The sequence below is a fragment of the Rhipicephalus microplus genome, chromosome 1 (genome assembly GCF_043290135.1).
Source record: "Rhipicephalus microplus isolate Deutch F79 chromosome 1, USDA_Rmic, whole genome shotgun sequence".
NCBI classification, from domain to species: Eukaryota; Metazoa; Arthropoda; class Arachnida; order Ixodida; family Ixodidae; genus Rhipicephalus; species Rhipicephalus microplus.
Window position 1 is genome coordinate 197893498 of NC_134700.1, and position 22121 is coordinate 197915618.

General features: G+C 42.4%; 1 protein-coding gene across 2 annotated transcripts in view; it reads left to right on the plus strand.

Moving 5' to 3' along the window:
* Nucleotides 1-17859, plus strand: part of Arp8 (Actin-related protein 8) — a 39076-nt gene extending 21217 nt beyond the window's left edge. Inside the window, exons 10-14 of one of the 2 annotated variants that reach the window (XR_012894250.1) lie at nucleotides 2025-2171; nucleotides 5554-5773; nucleotides 8628-8785; nucleotides 13438-13639; nucleotides 16362-17859. Coding sequence is in view for 1 of the 2 variants with exons in the window: in XM_037412502.2 (XP_037268399.2) it covers nucleotides 2025-2171; nucleotides 5554-5773; nucleotides 8628-8785; nucleotides 13438-13581 (669 nt within the window). In the remaining variant the exon portion in view is untranslated. Of the gene's footprint in view, nucleotides 1-2024; nucleotides 2172-5553; nucleotides 5774-8627; nucleotides 8786-13437; nucleotides 14057-16361 lie in introns of those variants that run through there. The other variant, XM_037412502.2, reaches the window with a different exon arrangement.
* Nucleotides 17860-22121: the final 4262 nt, after the last annotated feature.

Consider the following 22121-nt stretch of genomic DNA (forward strand, 5'->3'; position numbering starts at 1 on the left):
TTCGAATATTCGCACAAGCCTAGAAATGTGTACATGCACTTACTGTCCTTGCAGTGGGCAGCAAGATTCGAACCATAATGAACATTTAAATTATTTTTATGCTGCTTAAGGCCGGTGTTTAGGAAGTGTGCCGATTATCCAATGTATACAAGCCAACAGGTCTCGGGGATTTGATAAACAATACTGGAATTGCAACGCGCAAACTGGTTTTGGTGGTTACAGCAAAGACAGTAAATGCACATGTACATTGTATAAGGTGACAGTTCTTAATAGGCACAGAGATGGGACTATGCAGGAAGTTGTTGAAATCTTCTTCATTAATAATTGTGGTGAAAGCTGTGTCAACCCTCCTTCAGTGGCACTATTAAGAAGGGAAATTAGTTTTCTAGATGGTATGAATAGGTTTATTTTTGATTTAATGATATATTGAAGGTTTTTTAAAGTTATGTTGTCATTATTCTTTGCTCTCTTTGTCTACAGTTCTACGGTATTTAGTTTGTTCAGTAAACTTCATTGCTTTTCTTGCTTTTCTGCGAATTGACAAGTTGTCGTATGTGGCGGCAACTGCGTAGTTCATTTAAGTTCACTTTTTTGTATGCCTTCTAATAAACATTTTTTTTGCTAGCAAATGCTATTTTGTTTTTTTTTGTCTGTATTGTTTTCACTGCTTTGAACCATAGTAGAAGAGTTTGGTTTCCCCACTTCGGGGCAATAATCAAAATTGGTAATGCCGTAAAGTCTCAGAACAAAACGTGGCCTCTGGTCGTAACTTTGTTTTCATGCGATTTGAAGCAGCAGTTGTGTTTTTTGTGGTGTGCAATGGGTTTTTCATAGGCTTTTGTGAATATTCCTTAGTGTTTAAAATATTCGAACCAATATTACTGTCCGTTTCGCTAGCTTCACTTATACCAAATTTTGTATTACGGGACGGGAATAGATGACGAAGTTATGATACTGGTGCAAATATGATAAACGTGAGATGTGTGTCATGTATAAACATGGCAAATTTACTTTGGTTTGAATTTAAATTGCTAGAATTTTTGAAACATTAGAAGTGAACAATAAATCTATATCGCCAATAAAGGAGGTTCACGGTAGTACAGAAACGCTACATCATGAAAACATCTAATCAAGGGAAATTCGTACTGCCACAAAGCCATGCTTCAAGGTTAAATGAACATATTGCCCTCACATCAAACAATCATTTTTTAAGTTTAAAACCTTGTTATGTCGCCTTATATGCTTCAAGTACGGTAATATTTAAGCCGTAACATATTTTACACTTGCATTCTACCAAAGGCCAAGTCCTGCTACTATTCAAAGTCGTTTCTGCTTCCTTTGAAAAACAAAAAAAAATTTGTACAGGCCTTGCTTTCAATTAAAAAATATAAATATTATACAGGTTATTAGGCCCAAATATGCCCATTTTTAAAACAATATATGGCATTCTAACTTGATCAGAAATATTTGACCAAAATCACCATTTGCTTGGAATTTGCTAATTTACTTTTTTGCACAACCTTAGTTTTGATGTTGCACATTTGTCGGTCTCACTGGAGCGCAGCTAATTTGATGAAGTTAACATGGTGGCTTCTGCCTCACACCCTTTTGAGGTTTCCATGAAAGGAAGGCTGAAAAAATGGTTATTATGGCAGTGTGATGCACCTGTGCTGTTTTTTTCTTTTTTTCACTTGATATGTGATATATGGCACTATGAAGAATACATTACCAATGTGCCATGAAATAGTGGTTGCCACAGCTCGAGTATAGCAGAATTGATTTTTTTGCGTCATTTAAAATAGTGTTCTTTGTACTCTCGTATTGTTCAATCTTGCGACAGCTCCCAAATGAAAATGAATCCTTCAGCGGCTATACTTTGCATAAGAAATCGAATTTAACTTTATCATTGTTTCGATATCACAAAGTAAATTGCCAATTCCATTGACTTCGTTCTATCGGGGCTTAACTGAATACGCATGTATACATTGGTCATTGAGCGCCTAATTTTCCTTCGCACATTTTAGGTTGGTGACGAATGTCTGGTGGCCCCACTAGCCCTGTTTCGGCCGGACATGCTGGGTGTCACAGGTGCGAAACAGTCCAGAGGACATCCAAGAAATCCGGGCGATCCCCACGACCCTCTAGATGAGCACTTCCTTCTACAGACACAGGTGAAGCTTGGGTATCGAGCAATTAATTTTAATGCTGACTACAGACAATAGAATGGTGGAGTTCTTTCTCAAATGAAGTGTCTCAAAAAAAAAAAAAGACTTGTTCAGTTGTCACATGCATATAAATGAGTTACTCAAGAATGGTGATTGAAACTTACAATTAGAAAGCACTGATTATAAAAAGTGCATTTACTTGGTTATGCATGGTCAAAAGTAGAGCTATAAGCATTCTTACAATATTTTGTCCATGCATTGATGGCCATTCGCCGCTGTTATGTAAATTGGCATGCCACTGCAGATGAAGATGGTTATCACCACAGACGATCTTTGTGTCTATTTGTGATACCGGAGAAATTTCGGTCTGCTGTATTTCCAAAATTCATCGCAATCCCAGCTTGAAGGACTATGACATCATTTTCTATCATGACCTGAACTAAGTGCCTACCACCTGGTGTCGAGAGCAGTCTATCAGAACTCTGAAAGGGGAAAAGGTGCAATGTTGGCTCATCTCGACTCATCTTACCATGAAGCAGTTTGTCTTAAGCAGACTTTCTTTACCTTGTGTGTATGGAAAACTATCCAAATGTTTGTACATGTAATGTGGCCAAGACAGTGGCATACTGCAAATCAGAAAGCTACACGACTTCAGAGGGCATTGCCAATGGCACAGAGGCGTGTGGTAGTGTCTTACTGATAATGGCGGGGTCCACCCAAGTAGCCAACCGCTGAGTTGTCGCTACTGGCAAGGATGGTTTAAACTAGACTTGGGGAGTGTGGACTTGGTTTCTCTTTTGTATGCATACTGCAAATCAGAAAGCTACACGACTTCAGAGGGCATTGCCAATGGCACAGAGGCGTGTGGTAGTGTCTTACTGATAATGGCGGGGTCCACCCAAGTAGCCAACCGCTGAGTTGTCGCTACTGGCAAGGATGGTTTAAACTAGACTTGGGGAGTGTGGACTTGGTTTCTCTTTTGTATAGATTGTTTCTCGAGTAAATCTCTGAAAAGTTGTACAGCGAAAGCTGCTATGAAATCACAACACGGGTCACGTTCGGGGCCGTAGTTGTCTGCCACTGTCGCCCCCAGTCTCATCAACAACTATCGCATGAAATAGAAAAAAAAAAACTCGTAAATAAAAACACACTAAGGACACAATGAGATTCGAGCTCGGTTCCCCTGCGTGCCAGCCCAGTGTTCTGCCATAGAACCACATTGGTGCTTGGAACTCGTTTGCAAACTGGCCTAAGGCAGGCTTGATGTCGGGAAAGGAATCCCGTTAATATGAGCAATAAAGTGTTTTAGAACAGAAAAGGAACAACCAAGCATCATACAATGCAAATTGTGTAATCATTGGGTCATTCAATGCTCCAACCCATTACAAAAGCTTGTTCGTGATCCCCTATTAACTGTGGCGCATGCCCATTTCAGGCATAATTATATATGGTTGTCAGCCACTGCATGAAAAACTTGCATAAAATTTCTTGCAAGTATGTAGGGTATTCCACGCTTCTCTGAAGAATGATAAAGGATAGCATAGTGAATGCCAGCCTACTACACAAAAATTACGATTATTGATGGCATAGTGGGTACCCAGCAAGTGTGCCTCTTGCAGTTACCCAAAGAGCGTTAAGGCTCTGAAAGACCACTCTTCCAGCTTTCGCTCTGACTGTGCACGGCATTCCGGGCAGTTCTTGCCCTCCTTGCCCGTGAGATCTCTTCCATTCTTTAATATGCACTCGAACCTCATTATAACAAACTTGTATCTTACATAAAAATAAGTTCGTTATATCTGCAAATTCATTACAAAGGTTTATTCTTAACACTTAATCTATTGCGAGACTATTTTTTTTACTTCGTTGTACCTATATTTCGTTATATCTGGATTTGTTATATCGAGGTGTGGGTTACTATGTCAACCCACCTCAACTCGCTCCTTCCTACCCCCTTTCGCCGCCACCGTATTATTCTTTCTATTTGCGCACGGCACATCCTCTGTCTCTTTTTTTTTATTATCCGTGCGCCACTGAAGAGTTCATGAATGGTGCGAGTGTAGAGACATTGCAGCTGATAAGCACACAGCAAGCAAAGGTCACGAAACTTCTCGCGCCAACCGACGGTCGCTTTTTGCAAATATATGAAACCTTAAAGTCCACCTACATGCTCAGGATTTTGAGCGGCGTCAACAGGGTTTGTTTTCGCCATGGCTGTCGTGAAGGACCATTCATCACCATCGCGTCGCAGGTTTCTGGAAAACCAGAAAAAAAAAACGCTTGTCGCCCAGAAAAGATTGTGACAATTTCCACAATATGGTCGCACACCAAATTTTCGTTTTTGTTGCAATTTTCTTTCATGCTTGTTATTAGCACACACTTAAAAAAACTCAAGACATAGGCTACCTTTTCTACAGTAGCTTCTCATGTGAACAGTGAGACAGCAGCCGTATTTTGTCATTAATATTCTTATCGACAATTTTTTTTTTACGCTTTGGTGGTAGCTTGCACTATCAATGGCGGCGGCGTGGTCGTCGTTCGAGGTTGTCACGAAGTTGCCAGAGTGTGTCGCAGTGTCGTCGCGCAAGCTTCTGTGCACCCCTCGAGATCACAGCAGATACCACTGCTAATAGGGGCTAATATTGTACTGATTCATCTTGATGGAACATCAAAAATAGACTATTTTAATGGGCTATGATGTGTCTACAGCACTTTCACTACTTCCTGAGCACTGCAAACTGCGATGCTGTTGCTATTAAAACCATTATCACAGCCACTCTGGGGATCGGGCGTGTGCATTATGAGTGTCCTAAATCGAATTACCTGGTACAGGCTAAATTCACGATTGACAAGTTTTGATGCTACACAATATAAAATTGGCTGTCACATTTGGTCAAGATGATTGTCACGTACGGATTGTATTGTTACGTCACTTTGATGTTGAAGAAGGCTCGAGCGGGATTTGGAAATGCTGAACTCTTAGTTGGGCATGTAGTTGTGCCTGGAAAATGAAAGGTCAAGTGATTCAAGCTGTACATTGATGGTGGCAAAAACAGGATTGGCCGTCAAGTAATTTAACCAGCAGTAAAGTGCGTCGGCATTTTGTACCTGTAGTATCGAAGGTTCCAGTGTTAGCATTGATTGCCGAGATAGTTCCAGATAGCTCTTCTGTTTGTGTTCTGCACTCAAGCTTATTAAATCCTAAACTAGTCTGGAAGGTTCCCAGTCATTTGGGAGCAGTTTGCACAAACAGCGGTTATCTGTAAAGGACCGCTTACATAATATACAAATATAAGGCAGTATTGTTCATTGAAGCTGGCAGGCTTTTTGTGTCCATATTTAAGTTTGTTCTTACTGTGTTCTGTTTGTTTCTCTATGGCTACTGTTGCAGAGGCGAGCCGCCCGTGACGTTGCAGAGGGCTCTCAAGCCTTGGACACTGCATCTCAGTTAGATGACAGCCAGCTTGGTCAGGGAGCTCTGGACGAAGACGAAGTGGTGCCACCCGAAGCAGTCACCCTCGCAGCTGCACCCAGGGACAGCGAGCGAGAGCTGCCCTGTGACCAATTACTGGGCATAGACCAGGCCATTGTGCAGTGCGTCGATCGATGTGGTGAGTTGACATGTGCCTTTAGGTTATACAGTCGAACCCTGCTACAACGAAACTGACCGGGCACGCAAAAAATTTTATCGAAGCGAAAATTTTGTTGTAAAATAGAAAAAAAATGTCGCTGATCTGAGCTAGCAAAACAAAGGAACGTTTATTCTCAAAATTTAAAAAGAATGTCTGCTGCTTCCCATTCTTTCTCAGCAGCATCACGACGTGACTCTCACCCATGCGTAGCAAGGCCATGGTGAAAAGCACGCTGAAACAATGCCTAAAACTGCTTTCGTGAATTACCGTATTTACACAATTGTAAGACGACTCGAATGTAAGACGACCCCCCCAAAATCGCATCTCCAAAAAAAAAAAAAAAAAAAAAACCCTACGCGACCTACGCAACCAACAACGATCGATCGCGTAGGTCAGTCACGTAGGCCGCAAGCTTCGCCTCTAGTTCCGGAAAGCGGCCAGACTTCGGCCCGCGAAAGCCACGGCGCTTGGAGTCGCACGAGAAAATTTCCTCGCGCTGAAGCCGCCACTTCCGCACCACACATTCACCGATTCCGAACTTTCGTCCTCATGTCACGGCACTCATGTCAGACAGAAGTGACTCGAGAGAGCCGGTCGTGGACACAAGCGACAGGAGCACGCGGCGACGCGCCCGCTTAGAAAATTGTATCACAAAGAGGAGCTCTTCCGTCAACTACCAATACCCCCCTACAGTGGCTCTTCCATCGATTACCGGTGCTCCCTCAAGAGCCGTGCGCTCGTCATAAAGGCACTCGTAATGCGCGCAGTAGATGCTAAAAAAAGAAAAGCTTTTGTATAAGCACGCGGAAAACTATGCGCTTTGGGTTGAGCGGGAAACTATTCGAGATGACAATACATGGTTCGATTTCGATTCTAAGGTACATGGTTCGATTTCGATTCTAAGACGACCCCCCAACATTGGTTTGTCAAATTTGAAAAAAAGGGTCGTCTTACAATCGTGTAAATACGGTAACCAAACAGTTGCATTAACACGTTAACAGCAGCAGCTGTCCGCCGTCGAGAGTATCCGACAACGCTGAGATGGAAGCAAGGTATCGTGGAGCGGCGACTTTTGCATTATTTTATGCCATTCTTAACATCCATCACTCGCGGCTAGCTGATTTTGTTGATAATGCGGATAAACAGCTGCTCTGATTAGTTACCACACTGGCCAAGCGCGAACACAATGATAAGCGTTGGAATCGGAAAAGGCATCGTGCCACGGTTGCACCCAGCAGCTGTGAGAAGGGAACCATGAACTGAACGACTGAGCTTCAGCTTCGGATCGTCTTCGGCTCAAAAGCAAGCCAGTGGCAAAACAAAAGCAGGGCAGTCTCATTGCCATCATTACCGAGCAATGGTGGCACCCATGCTTGCTGAGCAGCAGCGGCATAGCAACGGTTTCTGGTGGTGCCAATGCGTGTTTTCGACATAGTTGACGCATTTTCAGGCTCTGAAAATGCATAGAAATGTTAAAGATTGGGTTTACTGCATAGCAATAAGTATCTGAGCCTGCAATTGCATTGTAAAATTTCGTTGATGCGGGACGATCGAAGAAAAAGTGTTTGTTGTGGCGACAATATTGCTTATGGGGAGTCGTGAATTTGTTATTGTACCGGAAATTTCGTTGAAGAGGCTTTCGTTGTAGCAGAGTTTGTCTTTAAAATAAATGAAAGAAAAGAGTTGAAGGACTCATTTTTTCTTAGTTTTACACAACCTTAACGAGAACCAACAGACAACCGAACTAAAGAATGTTAGGGCATGTCAATAGTATTAATTGCAATGGAAGTCTGAAAAAATAAAAGTAAACGAAAAGACAGCTTGTCACTGTCGGGGACCGAACCTGCAACTTTTTGATGCATCCGATGCTGCACAAGTTGAGTGTCTCTGTATCCACTTTTACATGTTCATATTCAATAATGGCCCCTTTACTTTGCTTGACTTGACTGTCTGTTTATTCTCATTTAGCTGGTGTCCTTGTAAGTTGCAATATGTAAAGGTATATTTTATGCCCATAACATTTCCTCTGTTCCTGCTGCCAGTGAAGTTCGTTATTGCCTCATGAGTCTGCTTGCTAAATGGTTATTTTCGAGAAAGCAAGAACAAGTGGGGAAAAAGCAATGAAATGGCTCGACCTTGTTCATATTTTTTTTTTTTTCGTCTGACATGGCACGAGAACGGGAGTAGGGGTAAAGAGGAAGGCATGAGTTTAGACGCTTGAAATTTAATAAACATGACGGGTGTGCTTGTTCGTAACATGTTTCACTTGCATAGGTACCGAAGTACAATAGAAGTATTTGTAATTCTTTGTTTTGCTTTTTCAAAGAATAACGGGGTGTGTACTGTTGTGGTGACAATATTGGTAAATCAGCACAATAATTTATACATTTCACTAGACAGCTATACACGACGTGCTTTGATACAGCTCATTTGTGTTTGCTCTTAGGACATGAAAGCATTGTGCCAACGGTAATGGAGCACTACTTTTGGCATTCATACTTGTTGCTGCTAAATTTTTACCCGGTGTTTTAATTTAAGATATGTCACACGAAGATGTTACTGTTTGGGGCTGAGACATCATTTGTTTTATTTTTTTGTGTTAATGAGCTCTTATGCCAAAACTTTCATAGCCACACATGTTGAGATGCTTGTTACATTTCTCTGCGTGTCCTGACATTCAACGATCTTTCAACGGCTCAGCTTGGGAAGCTTGATAATCGAAAACCACGCCTTCTGAAAAAAGTGGCGTTTCTGCTTTGCTTAGGATGTGAGGCAGCTAACTTTTCAAAACTGAATAAATGAAAATTTCAAGCTCTTTCTCTCTCTCTTTCAGACGGGGAGGAGCTCAAGCGCAAAATGTTCAGCTGCGTGCTCGTAGTTGGAGGTGGCTGCATGTTTCCCGGCATCCACACGTGGCTGCAGAATCGCCTCTCCGTCCAGATACCCATCATGTACCGACCTGAGCAGATGGAGATCATCACTAGGCCTAGAGTGAGAAGGCTTTCCAGCTTATCTGTGCTGCACTCATTACAGTGTTTCTGAAATAGGTCATCACAGATCAATGGATAATAATGTAAGATAGTACAGGCTTGGCCCAGTTGGTACACAATTAACGAAGAAACAGTACTAAAAGATAAATGAGGAAATAGGTGGAAAAGAACACGAAAAAGACAGCAATGCCACATCTTCTTCTTAGTTCTCATAGTTGTGCTTTAACGCGGTTTACCTATTAATGTTGTCAATATGACGTCATTGTCATTTTTTTGGAGTATGATGTGAAAGCCCAAGTTTTATGTTAATTTTCCTGTCTTGTGCTAAGCGATTTTTATTCTGAGAAAATCGGGAAGTAACATTCCATTAATTTCTTATTTTGCCTGCATAATGCGACAAGTGCATTTGTGGCAAGTTGTCGTTTATTTTTTTGTCTATTTTCTTTCTCTTACATGTTGGTTTTAAAGTCAACTAGCGTTGCCTTATAGGGCTTCATATAGCATCTTTTAACTGGTAGCACCACCATCTCCCCTATTAGGGAACATTAGAAAAAGCATAGCTAGGCTTCCTTTATGCGAATAACGAAAAAGTAGAGCTGCACAGTTCCTGTCATTCATCTTGCTATGAATAGATTTTCTTAATCCTTTTAGACGTGCCTTTTGAGGAAAAGGCTGTAAGTGCATCAACTGTGCACAACATTGTTCTGAAGCACTCTTAATTTTATTGCAACCAAAAGAATGAAGTAATGAGTTGGCTTATGTGTTTAAGACTAATAATTTATAATGAAAATGTCATAAAGTATCTATATTTGTCCTGAAGTCATTCATGTTTTTTCACAATAAATAGTACCGAATTTTGGGATAGACATATACTACAGCAACTGTTTTTTCGGTTACGTTAATTTCATACAAATAAAAATTCTTTTTATTATGCAGCTTGCAGACAGTTGCTTGTCTAACGGCTCATCGAACGTGGTAGTGCCTTCAGCAAAGCTGTCATATGTTGCACAATACTGCCAAAGGAGGTTCATTAAATGAAGAAACCTTCATCATCCTGAAGGTTAAGTTCACTCAAACATCAGTGTACCTTGCTCTTTTTAAGTCCCTAGCCAACACAACTATTGAAAAAAATATGTTGTCTAGCGAAAAATGCTGGACCATCTTCCCGAAGGCAACCCTGATGGGATGCTAAAGAGCAGTGCTGCCAACGACGTTGACCCAGTTGAAATGGACGTCGACGCGGGTGCCGGAAAAACGGTTTGAAGCGGAACTCTGTGTAGTGTTTACATAAATAAACGATGTCACAATTCGCGAATGCACTCAGCTTCGCTAATTGTGGCAATGTAGGCGACGGCTGCTTTAGGCGTAATCGCATCGGCGGAAGTTTTAGCCGGCAAAGGAACGTCGTCTTCCGACGTGCTCTCTATCGCAGATAAACGAGCCAAAAGAGTGTTACCACTCGTTGTGCACTCGAGTGTTGCGAGCAGTGGAGAAGGTGAAGCGAAAAAGAAGTGACACGTACAGACATGTTTCAACACATACATTAGGTGTGCGTCAGGTTTATTGCGTGTGAACCGACGAGTCGGCAGTAGAGGAGCAAGCGCATGGCAGGCGAGGGAGAGAGTCACGTCATCGCACACTGCGAGGGGAGCATGGCCTCAATTGTACGAAGGGACAGCGCTACACAGGCTAGTCAAAGAGCTGCTTCGCATCTAAAAGAGATGTGCACAATCGTGCTCAAGGCTTATTAAAGGGTTTACTGAATTACTGCAAAGAGCTTTGGGAAATTCATTAGAGGTATGCAATTATGACAACGTGGCTGCCGTATTGCACTGGAACAAATGGCACTAGGACATTGATCATGGATATAACAACAAATGACAGACTCTTGTATTCCTGTTGTTGTGTCTTAATAGTCTTTTTTACATGTCCTATTGCTGTGGTATGCTTTATCGCAGTTCAATAGGACAGACTGCAACCGTCATCACAGTTGCCGCCCTGTATCTGTCAGCCCTTCAAATTCTTTTATAATGTAAGCTCTACTGGCCGAGGCTGAGTGGTCTTGTGTGGCTTATCGAGAGCCATGCTGCGAATGCGAGAGGAGCAGTGAGGTCGCACGGCGCACAGCTGGTGCGCTGGAGCTGCCACCACTACCGCCGCATCCCTCCCCAATCTGCACATTCTAAACGAGTGACGTCATAGCCGCGGTAGACACACTGGCGCCAGCGCACACCCAGCTGTGCGCCTTCGTTGTGCAGTGGCTGTCTGATGCTGTGCCTTAGCCGCTTGATAGTGCCTCTCGTTTTGCGCATATGCACAGAAGTATCAGTGAGGGTATACATTGTTATGCCTGCGAGTCCACATCGAACGTCCATGCCTCTGAAAAAGGCAATCTGTGTCAAGGCCAGCACGCTTGCCCGCCGAACAACTCAACGGCGTCATCAGCCGCGGCGCCTTCCTGTCTGGCGAGTCTTACGCAATGCCTGGCGACGTCACTCGTCCTTGGCTGCAACCACGCGCAGCGGCTCCGCATTCGATGAGAATGACGCGGCCCAGCGGCGACACCATTGGAGGATTCTGACCTCACGACCAGCGGCGCTTCTGGTTGGACATTTGGTTACTCAAAGAATCCACCCGGTGCATATAAAAAAAAAGAGTTGCGGCGCGTCGCGAGTAGTAGACCTATGTGTCAGAAAAGAGAGCTCGGCTCTTCGAGTCTCTAAGCTGTCGGCCCCAGTGCCGAATCGTAACGCCTCTGTATATATGCTGTACATAAACCTTGTTTAACTCACCGTCGTCTCGTCCGCTCGTCTATCAGCTCTGCGCAAAAGCAGTCGGGAGCTGAGAAACCTACGCTACCAAAGGGCTGGTGACCTTCCCGGCGGAGTTCGAAGCAGTGGGACCTTCGAGACCGTGTTGGCGTCGCCGTCTTTCGTAACAGTGGTGTCAGCGGTGAGATGTCGTGGCGCCCTTCGTAACGTCGTCGGAGGCGCGCTTCGTAACAACATATCCCGGGCCATCACCAGTGTGGTATACCCATAGAGAAGGAGAGCGAAATTTCTGCTTAGTGGCACAGAAGAGAGAATAAGCTGCACTCATGGTATTTGAAGTATTGCCTGGCAATAATCGGTTGAGCGCAGGAAGAACGAACAGAAGAAGGCTAAACGTGCTGCCAAGACACCGGAGCAAATGGACGAACGTCTCGAAAAGCGGAATTGCCAAGAGGTAGCTCACGCTACGTATAACCGGGCGCAGCCAAGTTAAGCCAGGGCCAAACATTTTATCTTGTGTAACTGTGCAAGAAAGCAGTCTTTGTGAATTTTTCAATTCATTTCTGAGCTTGCAGCCTGACCCTACTTTTCGTGATTCTATAACTGTGCTACCTTTTCCATAAAATTTTCAAAGAGCACGTCTGCACACCCTGACTGCTCTTTGCTATCTTCGCAGTCACTGTGCTGGATGCCTTTCTCTCCTTCAGCTCGCTGCATTGTTCTCTACCAATTGGGATGTATCAACGTATTGTTCTCCGCGAAATCACGAGAGCCATAGGCTAGCTCTTGCAATCATATCTTTAAGGAAACGTGCATACAAGCTTGATCTCCCTGGTCCAGTTCACAAAAGTTCAACAGGTTTGAATGTGTAGTTTGCGAGGCCAGTTTGGATTCGCAAATCTCATTGGTTGTTAGACTGAGTGCCCCAGCTATCTTTAGCCGGAGTTTAAAAGTGTGTTGACACTTTTTGATGACACGATCAAATGCATGTTGCCTTCAGTGAGTCAGGCTGTTCATTGTGTTCTGATTAATTGCTTAATTAGGCCAATTTAATTAACCACCTTTCAAAACGATTGAGATGAGCAAAAATTACAATGAGGAAGTTGCAGATTGGTGTACAAAATGTCTGGTCAGACAGTTTAAAGTTTATATCTGTTAATTATTAGTGTTCTTCAACTAACTACAAGTGCCTGTAAGCTACATGATCATGATGAATCTGTGCGAGGGAAGCTTATCATTCATATGTGGAACATTAGGGAGCACTAGAATCGCAACATTCATAGGTGTGCAAGTGGGTTTTTCACGTGGTAACGCTTTGCATTTTGTGGACATTTGTGTTTACTTGAGCAACAGTAATAATTGCTTAATTAGTAATTGCTTTAATTCAATGTTTTCAATGTTAAGCATCTCTGTGTACTGTCTTGTCATTTTTAATAGTGGCTGAGTGGTTATGGCTGTACTGCTGAATGCATTATTACATGCATATCATAACATCAGGCCCTGGTAGCAGTGTTAAATGTAAGGGGGAATGCAAAAATACCGACGCACATTTATGTTAGTGCAAATTGAACCGCCCCAAGCATTTGTAACTATCCTACTTTTATCCTGCATGGTTCCACTAGTAAGAAACTATTGTCGAATGAATTAAGAGGTGATCAATCCAATATTCTACATCAAGGTGGTTTGAATAAGTATGTGCAAATTTCAAGAACAATGCATGAGGTTTCTTCATTTTGTTCACTTGAAAATCACTCAACTTGCTGGGCATTTACTGCTTCAGTGCAGTGCACGCTCTAGCAACATCACCGCCAGGCAATGAGTATGAAGGAATGTTATGGCAACGCGTGTACATCCTGACTGTTGTTTTATTTCCAAATTGCAGGACACAGACCCTAGGATCACAACGTGGAAAGGTGCTTCCATAATGAGTTGTCTAGACTCGGCGCAGGAGCTTTGGATTCGGCAGGCCGAGTGGCAGCGGTATGGGGTTCGCCTGCTCCGAGAGAGGGCACCTTTTAACTGGTAGAGCCATCATCTCTGTGGCCTGCGCATGTCACTATGAGCGGGCCATCCTCACAAGAAAAGTTGAGCCACTTTTGGAATCAGTACATGCCAGGGTACAAAAGCATTGCAGTACCATCAGGACTGTTCAATGCTGCTTGATGTGACTCTAATTCTTAATCTGCCAATCACCATTGAACAGCACAAAGAATTGTTCATTCAGTCATTATGGTGTGCAGGAACTGGAATCCGGGGACATGCAAGTGAACCTGGACTCTTCATTATTTTTCATACGTCATGCTTCTTTACGCATACTTTTTACATGATTGGTGATGAGTGTAATGTAAGTCTGCTGTAATATTTATGAACTGTATGTGTAATCATCAGTCTGCTCTCATTGTGATGGTTTCTTTTCATTCTCAATCATTGCAATCTTCAACATTACGACAGGTGATCATTAATGTATAAAGAGAATCATTAAAAAAGTCGTCTTGCTTCTATGTCTGTGTGAACTTATCTGCCTAAATGTAGAACTGCATATGCAGGCATTTAATTTGCTGCTGATGTAAAATTATCTATTTTCTTGACAGCAATAGCTTTGCTCTCCCAGGTTAAAAGTAGCAATGTGTGATTACACAAAATTTTGAATACTTTTTATATAGCACATGCTATTCAATTCGATTCCCACTGAAATTTTACTATTCAAACTTTCTGAAGACGAATATAGTCAACGTCAGATTGTCGGTGGCCCCTTCAGATTTTCAATGTGCTTCATCTCATCACACTTTCATATGGTGCCAAAGCGGCCTTTCTGGCTCTGCTGCAGTCGTAAGTGAATTGACTCAAGAAAATGATAGATGTGGCAGAGGTGCAGGCTCAATTAATGGTTTGGACCTGAAGTTTAGACAGAAGGTCCAAAAAATTGGACACCGAAAATATTTAGTATTCAAAATTTCAGATGTTCTTATGCATCGACGTCTATGAGGCAGATCTGGAGCTCAAGACTCGAGGGGAGCACACACTTGTCTGCCACATCAATTCAGCTTTCACAGTAATTGAAATAAGAGGAGATGTTGAAGAAATAGCATTTCTGTGTTTTTAGTGTAAAGGGTTGTTGGCAACATTTTGGCTGCGAATCATGGCATAAATACAATTCGGCCTCAGCATTGCCTCATTCTTGATTAGACAACTATCGAACACTGCCCCACTAATGCTTCATCAGCCTCGCCAAAAAAAAAAAACATTTTCTTATTACTTTCTCATAAAAGTGTGCTTGGGAACCCTCTCCAACTGCTTTTTTCAGGGATTTCGCTTTGAAGTATTAAAAAGATATTAGAAAAATATTCGACTTTATTCAAACTCTCGTTTCAATATTAAAAATTGCTTCGCACCAAAAATTTTGCTATTTTCTCAGCTCTAGTAAGAACCCCAAAAATGGCTTGTTGCATGAATCTGAACTTCAAGACTAGCCAAGGTCTCATGATCGTGTTTACTTTGTTCACCTCATCTTTCCAGCTCCATGTGATCGAAAAGAAATGAATAAAACACATGAGCACACGAAAGGCGTAAACACAGAGCACACTTTGTCCACTTCTTCACGCGTTATGCTTAAGCAGCACAAAGAATTGTCAAGGCGCACATGCGTGTTATAGCAACACTGGCAAAAGATCTGCAGAGAAATAGTAATCACACAGACAAAAAATTGGGGGACCTTTGAACTTTGCCTTTAAGAATTGAATGCAATAGTATTTCAATCACTTATTGCATACTCTTTGTTGTATGATATTACACAAGAAGTTTGAATTGTGGATTACTATAATGTAATTGATAAAGTTAAAGGTGGCTTGTGTCAGTAAAGCTTTTGCATGTGACTGCATTCTGTCGATTTCTATGTAATGAGTAGCATGCTTTAAACAATGAGTAATTATGTGCGTGAAATGTTTTCAAACTTGCTAAGCACCCTTTAGGCGGTCTCAAGAGTCACGTTCAGTAACATGTGTGCCTTTTCGGTGGCCGGCAGTAAACCACGAGGTAGTGTTAATGAGCACTTGTTCTAACGCCCGACGGCAATGTACCATGCAATAATACTGCGATACTACATGAATTATAAGTCTGTATACAGGATGCGTGTGTTTGTAAAGCGTGAATGTTATATTCACTGCATTTACAAGCAGTGGAAGTTCCTTTCACTGTATTTCCAAGCAGAGACGTGCCTTTGTGGTAGAATACCCACTTGTCATGGGAGCGGCCCAGCTTCGATCCTCATTCGTACCCGGAAATTTTTATTATTTATTTTACTTGCATCTTTCTCAATCTTTCAGTCACAGACAAGATGATTTTTCACTCACAACCAACGACGCCGACTCCATAATTTCTGTGAAGCGAGCTTTTTAGTAGCATCGCGTTAAAATTGGCAGATCCTACACATAGGGGTAATCGATTTTATGCTAGGGATGGATTTTATGCAAGGGCATATCAGGTGGCTTCTATCATAATAATTTTCATTGACTGATGTCAGGTAACTCCAAAAAATTTTGGCAGACCATCAATTCTCAGTTGCACTGAACAATTACTATTCCTAATGAAACAGATGATCTCTTGCCAGACTTCGAGTGCACTAATATTATGAACTCTACCTTTTTATCACTTTTCACCGAGGAATAGAACACTCCTCTTCTAGATTTTGCTACCTTAGTCATGCCAGAGATGTCTGACGGTATCTAAATTTTTTATCTATTCTTGGCCCTGAAAAAATCACTTCAAGACTGCTCAAAAACACCAAAATCATCTTTGCTTCCTTTTCAGCTTTCTGTTTTTCCCAGTTATTGAAGACAAGTAACCTGCCAACAAAGGTCGTCACAGCCAACAAGTCGGGTAGTAGAGAATCATTATTAAACTAGCACGCAATTTTCATAAGAAGCATTCCTTGTAAGCTTTAAAAACATGTCATATTCTCTGACATAGCAGAATTTGTTGACTCTAATAACTTTTTGCATTCTTCACTGCATGGGTTGTGAAAAGGACTATGATGTGAAACTCAATTAGCCCGCGTCGTTCATGATCTAAATTTCAACCTCAATATCAATACACAGACCGATGTAATTTTCTTTGACTTTGCTAAGGCTTTTGACATGGTAGCTCATCAGCTGCTACTGCTAAAACATTCACACCTTGACCGTCATCCTAATGTTCTAAGGTGGATCAAGCAATTTCTGACTAATTTGGGCAAATGAACAGTAACTCTTCTAACCCACTTCAAGTAACATCAGGCATTCCACAAGGCTCTTTGTTAAATCCCCTTCTTTTTTTATAGTATAGTCATGATCTGCCACTTTGTGTTTTAAGTAATATTCGCATATTTGCTCACTAGTATGTTTATTGCACTGTATCTGATACAAATGACCAAATTTTGCTTCAAATTGACCTCAACAATATTCAAAAGTGGTATGATCACTGGCTAACGTTGCTAAATCCTTCTAAGTGCAAGGTTATGTCAATCACACGTCGTTGCTCTCTCTTTATCTCATCTTATGCAATACATGATGAACCCATTGAATCAGTGAAGTCTGCTAAATACCTAGGCATCACTATACCTAGGGACCTTGATTGGTGTTTACATATTAGCAACATCATAGCATCGCTAATAAAAAGCTAGGATTCTTTAAACATAACTTAGTGCATACACATCTTCTGTTAGAACTAAACTCTCCTTTTATCTGGTGCCCACATGAAACTTGCCTCACCAATGCCCTTAAATCCATTCAAAATCGTGCTTCTAAGTTCATTCACTGAGCATATTTTTACTTCATCAGCATATCATCATTAAAAACAGCCTCTCATTTGCCATCTTTTTTGAACAGGCATCACATTTCCAGGTCATCATTATTTCAAAAATTATTTACAGTTCCCTCGCCCTCCAACCGTATACATCTCGCCACCAGCGCGAGTATCACATCACAACGTTCATTCCAAATTGTCACGTTTTTTTTCTTCATGTAGTTGTAAATTGGAACGGCCTTCCCTACGACATCGCTGCTATCACCTGCTCATCTAAGTTCATGTGTGCATTTCTCTCACCATAACAATTTTCTATTTTTTTGTAATCCCATGCTTTGTTTAATATCTCTGTTTGGGATTTTAAAGGAATGAAGAATAAATGAATGAATAGATTAATGAATAAATCCATACCTTTTCAGACTGTGCTAAAAAAACTGTAAACTAATACCGAGGTAACTAAAACCACGGTATCTAACATGACAATAATTAGCAGTGCACTAATTAAAACAATATATTCAGTTCTTTACATGTGAAGGTCATGGTATCATAGTTATACTAATTATCTACATGTTAACTATATCACTTCAACTTTGAATAATTATTACCAAGTTAATTAGAAGATTTCCATTTAAGACCTATTCAATTTTACATTCTTAAGACCTAGGAAATTATGGCATAGTTAAGAGAGAACAGGAGCGCTCTGAAGCCGACCGACCAGACCGAGAGTGAGCTCTTCTGATGACACTAGTCTTGTAGTGCAAGCTGACCAAATGATGGTATATGCAAAGAACCTGCTGCTTAGCGTCCACTGCATGAGATGCTTGACAGTCACATCGGCACCATGACAAGTCACGAGTTCACGCGAGTGAATAAACTTTATTTCGTGATTCGGCATGTTTCTGGTCCGGGCTAGACCGCACAGGAAGATACCAGAAGACTTGTCTTCGTACGGCCTCCCTGGCCTGCTGGACAGCCCATTTTTGGTCTGAGACTTCTGAGCTGAGCAGCACTAGCTGCCACCGCAACCGGAGGGCCTCAGGATAACATGCTGATATGTTCGGACATTTCCAGAATATATGTTTATCAGACGCCCTTTCTGTTATGCATAGTTTGAGTTTATTGTCCGGGTGCAAGTGTGGGTAGCTTCAGTTGCCCCTGTGGAGGTGCACAGGGTTGGGGTAGGAGTTTGTCTGTAGCTGTTGGTATGCATATGCTTGTTGACTGTCTAGACTCGGATGAGGTGCTGGAAAGACGCGCCTTGTTTCTTTGTAGTGTTCTGTGTAGCACGTAAATCGGTTTTTGTGTGGTACGTCGGTGGCACCAGGAATGATCACCGAGTAACCTGGTTGGGTGGCGTGCGGGTCAATTCTCGCGACAACTCGTGAGCCGTCTCGTTCGCACTGAATATATCAGTCTTTATGTGCTCCTGGAACCATATTAGGTATTTACGTTCATCTACTCTTTGTAGTGCAGGCATCGTGCAGGATGTGGAAGTGGTTGGCAAGGTACGATGCAGTGACATAGAATGGTACGGTCTCGAATTCACCTAGACTTGAGAAAGGAACGACAGAAACTGATACGCAAGAAGCCAATCAATGAGCTAGCACTGAGAGGGAAATTACGAGAATTCAGAGTCTCGCTTCAGAACAGGTACTCGGCTCTTAGTGAGGAAACCAACCTTAGCATAGATACAATGAATGATAATCTGGCGAGTATCATTACGGAGTGTGCAGTGGAAGTTGGAGGCAGGGTAGTTAGACAGGACACTGGCAAGCTTTCCCAGGAAACGAAGAATCTCATTAGGAATCGTGAAATCATGAAAGTCTCAAGTACAACAAACAAAATAGAACTGACAGAACTTTCGAAGTTGATTAATAGGCGTAAGGTATCTGACGTAAGAAGGTATAACATGGAGAGAATTGAACATGCTCTGAAAAACGGAGGAAACGTCAAAGCAGTGAAGAGGAAACTGGGATAGGCGAAAATCGGATGTATGCACCAAGGGACAAAGAAGGCAAAATAACTACCAATATGGATAGGATAGTTAAAATAGGGGAGGAGTTTTACAGAGATCTGTACAGTAGCCGGGACAACCACGACTTTAATACTATAAGAACTACCAGTAACCCAGATGACACCCCACCAGTAATGATAGAAGAAGTCAGAAAAGCTTTGCAGAGCATGCAAAGAGGCAAAGCTGCTGGTGAGGATCAGGTAACATCAGATCTACTGAAAGATGGAGGACAGATTGTGTTAGAAAAACTAGCCACCCTGTTTACGAGGTGAGGTGTCTCCTGACGGGAAGAGTACCAGAGTCTTGGAAGAACGCTAACATTATTTTAATACACAAGAAAGGCGATGACAAGGACTTGAAAAATTACAGGCCGATTAGCTTGCTCTCTATAGTATACAAGCTATTTACAAAAGTAATTGCTAACAGAGTAAAGAAAACATTAGAATTCAATCAACCAAAGGAACAAGCAGGATTTAGAACAGGCTACTCAACAATCGACCAGATTCATACTATCAATCAGGTAATAGAGAAATGCTCAGAGTATAACCAACCACTATACATAGCCTTCATAGATTACGAGAAGCCGTTTGATTCAGTAGAAATATCAGCCGTCATGCAGACACTGCGGAATCAGTGCGTAGATGGAGTATATAAAAACATTCTGGAAGAAATCTACAGGGGATCAACTGCTACCATAGTGCTTCATAAAGAAAGTAACAGAATACCAATCAAGAAGGGTGTAAGGCAGGGGGACATAATCTCCCCAATGCTATTTACCGCGTGTTTACAGGAGGTTTTCAGAAGCCTAGAATGGGAACAGTTAGGGATAAGAGTTAATGGAGAATACCTTAGTAACCTGCGCTTCGCCGATGACATTGCATTGCTGAGTAACTCAGGGGACGAATTGCATCTCATGATTACGGAGTTAGACAAGGAGAGCAGAAAGGTGGGTCTTAAAATGAATCTGCAGAAAACGAAAGTAATGTACAACAACCTCGGAAAAGAGCAGCACTTCGAGATAGGCAATAGTGCACTTGAAGTTGTAAAAGACTATGTCTACTTAGGGCAGGTAATAACTGCGGAGCTAAATTACGAAATTGAAGTAACTAGAAGAATAAGAATGGGGTGGAGCACATTTGGCAAGCAATCTCAAATCATAACAGGTAGATTGCCACTATCTCTCAAGAGAAAGGTATATAACAGCTGTATCTTGCCAGTACTTAGCTACGGAGCAGAAACCTGGAGATTTACAAAGAGGGTTCAGCTTAAATTGAGGACGACGCAGCGAGCAATGGAAAGAAAAATGGTAGCTGTAACCTTAAGAGAAAAAAAGAGAGCAGAGTGGATTAGGGAACAAACGGGGTTTAAGGATATTATAGCTGAAATCAAGAAGACGAAATGGACATGGGCCAGCCATGTAGCGCGTAGACAGGATAACCGCTGGTCGTTCAGGGTAACTAACTGGATTCCCAGAGAAGGCAAGTGGGTTAGGGGGAGACAGAAGGTTAGGTGGGCAGATGAGATTAAGAAGTTTGCGGGTATAAATTGGCAGCAGCAAGCACAGGACTGGGTTAACTGGCGGAACATGAGAGAGGCCTTTGTCCTGCAGTGGACGGAGTCAGGCTGATGATGATGATGACTCTTTGTAGTTCTTGGCTATTAACGAAGATTATCAGGGCTTGTTGTGAGCCAGAATTTTGTTTTGAAGGGGGAGGGGGCGCGAAATCTCAGAATCAACGAGCTTGCAAACCCGAGTGCGCACGTCAATCAATTTGATTGACAGGTCAAGCTGGCGGTAAAGGTCGGGTTCACCCACCGCTGGTATTGACGAGGAACAGTGCTCATGTGCACGCCGCAAGGCTAGCGAGCGCCGCAATCCATATATGAGCTTAATCGCACGGACTATGCACAAACGCACGAAGAACAAAACATTATATAACAAATGATTCCTCCTGGCATTTGCGGCGAGAAATGTTACTATTTAATTGTTTTTGGAGGCATTGTTTCTACCGATTAGTTCCTGCAAAAAAATCTTCGGATGTGTAAAGTAATTCATTGATGATTGATATGTGGGGTTTAACGTCCCAAAACTATCATATGATTACAAGAGACGCCGTAGTGGAGGGCTCCGGAAATTTCTATCACTTGGAGTTCTTTAAAGGGCACCCAAATCTGAGCACACCGGCGTACAGCATTTTCACTTCCATCGAAAATGCTACCGCTGCAGCCTGGATTCAGTAGCCGAATACCTTAGCCACTAGACCACCTCGGCGGGGCCGTAATGTAAGTCACTCCATTTCCTTATCTGTAATAATCGATAAAAGCAAAATGAGCTGTACGAGAATGCTGCACGTGCGCCCTCGTTGCCTTCGAGAGTGTAAATTTCCATGCTGCACGTCGAACGAAAGAACTTGTCCGAAAGAAGACGTTCGTTGCAAAATTGATACTGCGACACCCACGCGGGCGTTGCTGCACTGTTAGTGCGTTTGCTGAGTGGCAGCGCTGGCGTATTCGCACACGTTGTTCCGTATATATTAAACCTTCTCAAATGCCGCACATTAAAGCCCCTATACTTCGTAAAAGTACCACCATCTGCTCTCCCCTTCACCGCGTCCTCTGCGGCGCGTTGCTTTTTTTTTTTCACTTGCGACAGTGGCGCCCCCTGTAACGCGCCATGAGCTACCTCTGTCGGGGAGAGGAGGAAGCGGCGTAGATCAAAAGCACGCTGTATTTTTTCTTTGTAAAAGTACCGCGATCTGCTCTCCCCCTCGCCG